This window comes from Palaemon carinicauda, chromosome 28 (assembly GCF_036898095.1).
Source record: "Palaemon carinicauda isolate YSFRI2023 chromosome 28, ASM3689809v2, whole genome shotgun sequence".
NCBI classification, from domain to species: Eukaryota; Metazoa; Arthropoda; class Malacostraca; order Decapoda; family Palaemonidae; genus Palaemon; species Palaemon carinicauda.
Window position 1 is genome coordinate 73,526,829 of NC_090752.1, and position 10,223 is coordinate 73,537,051.

Genomic DNA, 10,223 nt, shown 5'->3' on the forward strand with positions numbered 1-10,223 from the left:
GGGGGGAGGGTTGTGATTTGGAGTAGGGGAGAGGGGTTAGGGGTAGTTAGATGGGGGGATGAGGTCAGGACGCCGCATAAATTCTTCCAAATCCAAACAGGTGAACGCTGCTTCAATCGGCTCATATAATGGATGGCTGCCAAGTTGTAACGCGACTCACTCATTACCTTAATTAACGTTTCCACCTGTGTGGCAGAGAATTATTTTGCTACCGACGGATTAATGCCGGCATCTCTTACGCCTACATTACTTCGGCATTATGACACATCCATAATGCAAAGCCCTTGAGGAAGAGGAGGAGGTGGAGGAGGAGGAGGAGGTGATATAGGAAGATAGGAGGAGGACTCGGAAACTGCAAGGATAGACACAAGAGGAATAGAAGGAGGAGGAGGAGGAGGAGGAGGAGGTGATGGAGGAAGATAGGAGGAGGACTCAGAAGCTGCAGGGATAGATATAGGAGGAGGAGGAGGAGGAGGAGGAGGAGGTGATATAGGAAGATAGGAGGAGGACTCGGAAACAGCAAGGATAGATACAAGAGGAAGAGAAGGAGGAGGAGGAAGAGGAGGAGGAGGTGATGGAGGAAGATAGGAAGAGGACTCGGAAGCTGCAAGAATATAGACAAGGGGAGAGAAGGAGGAGGAGGAGGAGGAAGAGGATTAAGAGGAGGAGGAGGAAGAGAAGGAGGAGGAGGTGATGGAGGAAAATAGGAGGAGGACTCAGAAGCTGCAGGGATAGATATAGGAGGAGGAGGAGGAGGAGGAGGAGGAGGTGATATAGGAAGATAGGAGGAGGACTCGGAAACTGCAAGGATAGATACAAGAGGAAGAGAAGGAGGAGGAGGAAGAGAAGGAGAAGGAGGAGGAGGAGGAGGAGGAGGCGGTGATGAAGGAAGATAGGAGGAGGACTCGGAAACTGCAAGGATAGACACAAGAGGAAGAGAAGGAGGAGGAGGAGGAGGAGGAGGAGGTGCGGAGGTGCTGGAGGAAGATAAGAGGGGGACTCAGAAGCTGAAAGAATAGAGACAAGGAGGAGGAGGAGGAGGAGGATATGGAGGATGATAGTGAGAGGACTCAGAAGCAGCAGGTACAGAGACAAGAGGAAGAGAAGGAGGAGAAGGAGGAAGAGGAGGAGGAGGAGGTGATGGAGGAAGATAGGAGGAGGACTCAGAAGCTGCAAGGATAGAGACAAGAGAAAGAGAAGGAGGAGGAGGAAGAGGAGGAGGAGGTGATGGAGGAAGATAGGAAGAGGACTCGGAAGCTGCAAGAATATAGACAAGGGGAGAGAAGGAGGAGGAGGAGGAGGAAGAGGATTAAGAGGAGGAGGAGGAAGAGAAGGAGGAGGAGGTGATTGAGGAAAATAGGAGGAGGACTCAGAAGCTGCAAGGATATAGACAAGAGGAAGAGAAGGAGGAGGAGGAGGAGGAAGAGGAGGAGGAGAAGGAAGAGAAGGAGGAGGAGGAGGATGATAGGGGGAGGATTCAGAAGCAGCAGGGATAGAGAAAAGAGGAAGAGTAGGAGGAGGAGGAGGAGGAGGAGAAGGGGAGCATTCAGAAGGTGCAAAGATAGAGACAAGAGGAAGAGAACTAGGAGAAGGTGATGGAGGAAGAGAAGGAGTAGGAGGGGATGGAGGAAGATAGGAGGAGGACTAAGAAGCTGCATGGATATAGACAAGACGAAGAGAAGGAGGAGGAGGAGGAGGAGGAAGAGGAGGAGGAGGAGGAGGAGGAAGAGGAGGAGGAGGAGGAGGTGATGGAGGAAGATAAAAAGAGGACTCAGAAGCTCACAGGATATAGACAAGAGGAAGAGAAGGAGGAGGAGGAGGAGGTGGAGGATGATATGGGGAGGACTCAGAAGCATCAGGGATAGAGACAAGAGTAAGGGAAGGAGGAGGAGGAAGAGGAAGAGGAGGGGATGGAAGAAGATAAGGGAAGGATCCAGAAGCAGCAGGGATAGAGACAAGAGGAGGAAGAGGAGAAGGAGGAGGAGGAGGAGACGGTGATGGAGGAAGATAGGAGGAGGACTCAGAAGCTGCATGGATATTGACAGGAGGAAGAGAAGGAGGAGCAGGAGGAGGAGGAGCAAGAGGAGGAGGAGGATGATAGGGGGAGGACTCAGAAGCAGTAGGGATAGAGACAAGAGGGAGAGAAAAATGAGGAGGAGGAGGAGGAGGAACTGGAGGAGGAGGAGTAGGAGGAGGAGGAGGAGGAGGAAGTGGAGGAGGAGGAGTAGGAGGAGGAGGAGGAGGAGGAGGAGGATAGGGGTAGGACTCAGAAACAACAGGGATAGAGACACGAGGAAGAGAAGGAGTGGTAGGAGGAGGAGTAGGGAGAGGAGGAGGAGGGAGAGGAGGAGGAGGAGGTGATGGAGGAAGATAAGAGGAGGACTCAAAAGCTGCATGGATATAGACAGGAGGAAGAGGAGGAGGAGGAGGAAGAGGAGGAGGAGGAGGAGAAGGAGGATGATAGGAGGAGGACTCAGAAGCAGTAGTGATAGAGACAAGAGGAAGAGAAAGAGGAGAAGGGGGAGGAGGAGGAGAAGGAGGAGTAGGAGGAGTAAGAGTAGGAGGAGGAGAAGGAGGAAGAGGAGGAGGAGGAAGAGGAGGAGGAGGATTAGGAGGAGGAGGAGGAGGAAGAGGAGGAGATGGAGGAGGATAGGGGTAGGACTCAGAAACAACAGGGATAGAGACAAAAGGAAGAGAAGGAGAGATAGGAGGAAGAGGAGGAGGATGAGGTGATAGAGGAAGATAGGAGGAGGACTCAGAAGCTGCAAGGATAGAGACAAGAGGAAGAGAATGATTAGGAGGTGATGGAGGAAGATAGGAGGAGGACTCAAAAGCTGCATGGATATAGACAGGAGGAGGAGGAGGAGGAAGAGGAAGAGGAAGAGGAGGAGGAAGAGGAGGAGATGGAGGAGAATAGGGGTGGGACTCAGAAACAACAGGGATAGAGACAAGAGGAAGAGAATGAGGAGGGAGAGAAGGAGGAAGGAGAGGAGAAGGATGAGGTGACATAGGAAGATAGGAGGAGGACCCAGAAACTGCAAGGATAGAGACAAGAGGAAGAGAAGGAGGAGGAGGAGGAGGAGGAGAGGAGAAGGAGGATGATATGGGGAGTACTCACAAACAACAGGGATAGAGACAAGAGGAGGAGAAGGAGAGGTAGGAGGAGGAGTAGGGAGAGGAGGAGGAGGGAGAGGAGGAGGAGGGTGAGGAGGAGGATGAGGTGATGTAGGAAAATAGGAGGAGGACTCAGAAGCTGCTTGGATAGAGACAAGAGGAAGAGAATGAGGAAGAGGAGGAGGAGGAGGAAGAGGAGGGGGAGGAGTAGGAGGAGGAGGAGGAGGAGGAGGAAGAGGAGGAGATGGGGAGGAGGAGATGGAGGAGGATAAGGGTAGGACTCAGAAACAAGAGGGATAGAGACAATAGGAAGAGAAGGAGGGAGAGGAGGAGGAGGGAGAGGAAGAGGAGGGAGAGGAGGAGGATGAGGTGATAGAGGAAGATAGGAGGAGGACTCAGAAGCTGCAAGGATATAGACAAGAGGAAGAGTAGTAGTAGGAGGAGGAGGAGGAGGAGGAGGTGATGTAGGGAGTTAGAAGGACGGCTCAGATGCTGGAGGGATAGAGACAAGAGGAAGAAAAGGACGATGAGGAGGAGGAGGAGGAGGAAGAGGAGGAGATGCAGGAGGCTAGGGGGAGGACTAAGAAGCAGCAGGGATAGAGACAAGAGGAGGAGGAGGAGAAGGCGATGGAAGAGAACAGGAGGAGGTCCCAGAAGCCGCACGGATAGAGACTAGAGGAAGAAAAGGAGGATGAGGAGGAGGTGGAGCAAGAGGAGGAGGTGGAAGAGGAAGAGATGGAGGAGACTAGGGGGAGAACTAAGAAGCAGCAGGGAGAGAGACAAAAGGAACAGGAGGATCAGGAAGAGGAGGAGGAGGAGGAGGTGATGGAAGAGAACAGGAGGTCTCAGAAGCTTCATGGATAGAGACCAGAGGAGGAGGAGGAGGAGGAGGAGGAGGAGAAGGAGGACTCAGAAACTGCAGGGATAACGACAAGAGGAAGAGCAGATCGAAGAAAGGAGAAGGAATGGGAGAAAGAGGAGGGTAGAGGAATGACTCAAAAGGACCAGGGAAAGATACATGAGAAAGTGATCAGAATGGAAAAATATGAATAATGAAGAAATGGAAGGAATAAGAAGAAAGAAGATGAGAGTTATTAAGAGTAAGGAAATGGAGATTTGACGATTAAAATAATCAGATTCTTCTTGAATAGATTATTTTCCGGCGTATGATTTGCCTTGATTTTAGTGCTGCCTTTGACTGTGTTAATCACGAGACCCTCGTTTTCAAACTCAAACAGTTGGGAGTGGATGGGTCGTTTCTTAGCATTATTATTGATTTTTTAAGTAATAGTTCTCAAAGAGCTGTTGTTGATGGGCACCATAGTGAGTATAGGAATATGATATCTGGTGTTCCACAGGGTAGTGTTCTTGGCCCATTACTTTTCATACTATATACACATGACATGTGGTTTGACCTAGAAAACAAGCTTGTTGCATATGCAGATGATTTTACTCTCTTTGCATCAATTCCATTCCCTGAATGTAGATCTGGGGTTGCTGAATTCCTTAATCGAAATCTAGCTAAAATTAGTGCATGGTGCAAATTATGGAGTATAAAGTTGAATCCTAACAAAACTCAAAGTATGATTGTAAGTAGGTCAAGGACAGTGGCTCCTCAACATCCGGGTCTCATCATAGTATGATTCTTTTGAAATTTTAGGTGTGATTCTTGACAGCAAATTTACTTTTGAGAAACATATTAGGTCTGTGTCATCTTCAATTGCACAAAAAATTGGTTTATTGAGAAAGTCTTTCAAGATTTTCGGTGATCAATCTATTCTGAAGAAGTGTTTTAATTCTTTCATTCTACCTTGTTTTGAGTATTGTTCTGTCTGGTCTTCAGCTGCTGATTCTCATCTCAATTTGTTGTACAGAAACTTACAGTCTATTAAATTTCTTATTCCTGATCTAAATATTAATCTCTGGCACCGTCGTTCAATTAGTTCATTATGCATGTTGCATAAGATTTGTCATAACTCTGACCATCCTTTACATTCAGATCTCCCTGGACAATTCTATCCTGTTCGTAATACTAGGAAGGCAGTTAATTCTAATAGCCAGGCCTTTTCCATCATGAGGCTCAATACTACACAGTATTCTAGAAGTTTTATTCCAGCTGTTACCAAGTTGTGGAATGATCTTCCTAATCGGGTAGTTGATTCAGTAGAACTTCAAAAGTTCAAAGTTGGAGCAAATGTTTTTATGTTGAACACACTGACATAAGTTTTTTTTATAGTCTATATATGGCATATCTGTTTTACGTTGTTACTGTTTTTAGAATGATTTATTGTTTGATTTTTTCTCATCATTTATTTATTTCGTTATTTCCATTCCTCACTGGGCTATTTTATCCTGTTGGAGCCCTGGAGCTTATAGCATCTTGATTTTCCAACTAGGGTTGTAGCTTGACTAGTGATTATATTAATAATAATAATAATAATAATAATAATAATAATAATAATAATAATAATAATAATATGATCCCAAGCGCACGAACACACATACACGCGCACAGATTTACTTTTCCTCAATATAGCTTTGAGCTTTAAGTTGTCATTTGTGTTAACTTATCCATGAATAAGAAACGCCTTTATATATATATATATATATATATATATATATATATATATATATACATATGTAGATATATGCACTATATATTCCCTATATATATGTATATATATATATATATATATATATATATATGTATATATATATATAGATATATATATATATATATATATATATATATAGGGAATATATAGTGCATATATCTACATATATATATATATATATATATACATATATATATTTACATATGCATATACATACATATATACTGTACACACACACACACATATATATACATATATATATATATAATATATATATATATATATATATATATATATATATACATATATATGCATATATGCAGTATATATGTATATATATACATATTTCTATTTATGTATATACATGTATACACACACACATATAAATATATATATATATATATATATATATATATATATATATATATATATAGGCCTACATATATATGATATATATATATATATATATATATATATATATATATATATATGTGTGTGTGTGTGTGTGTGTGTGTGTATTTACATACGTATATATCCATATATATGCATATATATGCAGTATATATGTATATATACATTTATGTATTTATGTACATATATGTATACACACAGATATATATATATATATATATATATATATATATATATATATATTTATATATATATATATATCTATATATTTATTTACATATGCGTATACATACATATATATATATATATATATATATATATATATATATATATATATATGTAGATATATTCACTATATATTCCCTATATACTGTACATACACACACACATATATATATATATATATATATATATATATATATATATATATGTATGATTCTATATATAGATATATATGTATGTATATACTGTATATATATATATATATATATATATATATAAATATATATATATATATATATATATATATATATACATAATTATATACATACATACATAAACATGAATAAATCAACTTTAAGCCATTTCTCCTAGTAGGAGTTGGTTCCAGAAAAGAACCACACACGTCACTGAAACATTCATTACAGACGCTTCAGATTATCTAAACAATAGATTCATCAGTAGCACGTTAATGCCTGCCATTTTATATTTTTTTCACGCCATCTATCTAACCTTTTGGAGGCTATTATGTCCTCTTGCCTCCCAGCACCTCATGATTATACACTTCCTTTTTAGACAGTTGTCATCCATTCCTTCCTCGTAACTCAACAACTCCAAAAATCTTATCCGTCCTTTTTCCTATCCTAACCTCTTTTCCTCTTCTCCTCATGTCTCAACTATCAATTCTTCGTACATCACACTTTTTTTGCTTTAGATAGGTAATCTCAACAGTTTTGACCTATTTTCAGTCACATTCAACATCCATACTTCACTTCCTTAAACGAAAGTTGGTTCAACAAATTTCCAACATTCCTGCCTTGGGTTTTATGAACAACTCAAATCTTTCCAATTTAATATATATATATATATATATATATATATATATATATATATATATATTTATATATATATATATATATATATATATATATATATATATATATATATATACTTACTCATCTTTTGTCTAATTTCTCCATCATCTGTCATATTTACTCCAAAATACATATATGATTCAGCCACATCCTTTCTTCCACCAATCATAATAACATTCATCACTCAAATTTCCTTATTATCAGTCGCTTGCAGCGTCTGACTCTTGAATATATTTGTTCTGAACTATCTTCCCTTGCAGACATCTCCAAACAGTTACCAGCTTCTGTATTTTATTTTCACTAACTCCAATCACCTCACTATCAGACAAATTAGTCATTCCATCTCGCATTCACAGCTCAGTTTTTCATCCAACAAGTTTACGTGTACATCCTTTCTTTGACCTATCACACCACATCATTCTCATGTTGAATAGCCGCTAAGACATAACAGAATTATCTTAAACCCGTTTCACATCAAATCAGACACTTACTTACTGCACTACTTTGACATATGCTTCACTTCCATCACAAAATTTTTCATTTACTCATAGAAACCAGCTACATATGTCATACATTCTCAATACCATCTATATTTCTTCTATATCAATTTCTATCATTTCTATCACAAATCCCCTTTTAGCTCTAGGAGCCCCTCGAAGAATATTAAGAACTCCCCCGTATACAAACCAGTCTGTATATATTTGAGCATGCGCAGATCGTCTATAGAATCAGAAGAATTTCATTGGTGTCACAAAGCAAAAGCTCAAGAAATCCCATCTAAACATATCACCATATCCTTACTCCTTAAACAGTATTCTTCGGTGGAAAAGGTTGTGATTTCTACACTCCCGCCGTTCGCACCCCCGCCGTTCGCTACCCCGCCGTTTGCACCCCGGTCCCGCCGTGATATATTTTATAGGATAGCAAAAGGCTACGAAATCTGTGTGCTTGAATATGTTTTTACAAATGGAAGCTTATGTATTGTATTTGTAAGAGAATTTTTTTTTTCTGTCCATTTGTATGAAGAAGGCTTAGGTATATATATTGTGCATGCATATGTATGTGCAAAGAAGGCTTACATACATACATACATACATACATACATATACATACATACAAACATATGAAATATGTATATTTGGGATTGTGTATATGATGTATTCATAGAAAAGCTTCTGCACCTATTTATTGCAATTAAAGTTTTCCCTATATTTATGAAGAACACTTCAAGCTCTGTCTCATGATTCAAGATGGTTCAATAAATTCCTGATTCTAAAATCCTATTCATGCTGGCAAGAAGATTTCTTCATAGTTCTGTCCACCTTATTAAACTGTTTTTCGGTGAATATATGTATATCTATACAGTAAGACCCCATAATTTGGCACACTTGAACTATAACCTTTTTTCTTTGATAAACTCTTCTCTATTTGTAAGTTGGAGTTTTCGTTAAAAGACCTTGAATATTCCCCCCAAAAAACACTTTTAACGAAATAAAAGTTTCATCAACATCCTTTTGGGTTTTTTCCCCTTACAATATGGGTATATATCTTTCGTGGCAGACCCTAACCCCGAAAACGAAAGATTACTAAATATGCAACACATAAAACTGAATATGTTAACATACATGTGTGCAAAAATAGACATTTTTACTTCAACATTGAGAAAGTTGTCAAAACAACATGTAGTTATCTCAATATAAGCGACAAGGCTTTGTTTTCTAAGTTCACTTCCATTAGTCCTAAATCAATTTTGGATAGATAATAATTGAATACCTATAGGTATACAAAAGAACCACAATAAAAATCAAATAGTAAATATATTGTCTTGATTAGTTAGTTCTTCATATCAGTCCTCTGAAGAGAGAACATGAAACTAGTCCGGACTTGATCTTATATTTTCTATTTCATTTTCCCTGTGGTTCTTTTGCATCTGAGCATCACTTTTCCTTGTGATTTTTACTCACTTATAGATATATGCGATACCTTCATATACATTACCCTACCCACTGTCTTGGGATAGATTTCCCTTGCTGGAGGGTACACTCGGGCACAATATTCTATCTTATTTCTCTTCCTCTTGTTTCATAAATTTTCATAGTTTGTATATAAAAGATTTATCTTTATGTTGTTATTGTTCTTAAAATGTTCTTTCTTAATTTTTCATCATTTCTCTTATAGTTTATTTATTTTCTTATTTCCTTTCATCACAGGGCTATTTTTACCTGTTAGAGCCCTTGGACTTCTAGCACCCTGCTATTCCAACTAAAGGGTACCTGACACTTGCACGCATTCGTGGCATGCACTGGCACGCATTGATGCGCGAACTCGCGTGAACGAGTCGTGAAATTGTCGTGAACAGTGCAGGAACGATGCGTGGCATGCGTGCCATGCGTGCCCAGAACTTTGAAATGTTTAAAGTTTGTGGCACGCATTGGCACGCCAAAAATAGTCGTGAACGATGCGCGAACTGGCGTGAACTGGAGTGAACGATGCGGGAACTGGCGTGAACTGGAGTGAACGATGCGGGAAGTGGCATGAACTTTATAATGAAGAGAAACAAAAAGGAAACGAAAAAATTAATGAAAAGGAAAGAAAAATAAACCTAATAAATTTTTGTATTTGCTGTTTTAATGTGAAAAAAAAATGATATCTTATTTCAAACTATTTCTATAACTTTATAATGAAGAGAAACAAAAAGGAAACGAAAAAATTAATGAAAAGGAAAGAAAAATAAACCTAATAAATTTTTATACTTGCTGTTTTAATGTGAAAAAAAAAAATCTTATTTCAAACTATTTCTATAACTTTATAATGAAGAGACAAAAAGGAAACGAAAAAATTAATGAAAAGGAAATAAAAATATAAACCTAATAATTGTTTATATTTGCTGTTTGAATGTAAAAATAAAATGATGTCTTATTTCATGCACACACTTATTTTCCTCTATTACCAATCAAGAGCCAAAACTTTTGTTTTAAATAAAAATGAA

At 39.1% G+C, this 10,223-nt stretch overlaps 1 protein-coding gene across 1 annotated transcript in view; it reads right to left on the reverse strand.

Moving 5' to 3' along the window:
• Positions 1–257: 257 nt before the first annotated feature.
• LOC137621884 (uncharacterized) overlaps positions 258–10,223 on the reverse strand; it is a 10,536-nt gene continuing 570 nt past the window's right edge. Inside the window, exons 2-7 of the mRNA XM_068352389.1 lie at positions 3,119–3,394; positions 2,686–3,035; positions 1,784–2,472; positions 1,088–1,582; positions 598–977; positions 258–439 (exon numbers count right to left, since the gene is read on the reverse strand). Coding sequence (XP_068208490.1) covers positions 258–439; positions 598–977; positions 1,088–1,582; positions 1,784–2,472; positions 2,686–3,035; positions 3,119–3,394 — 2,372 coding nt within the window. The remainder of the gene's footprint in view (positions 440–597; positions 978–1,087; positions 1,583–1,783; positions 2,473–2,685; positions 3,036–3,118; positions 3,395–10,223) is intronic.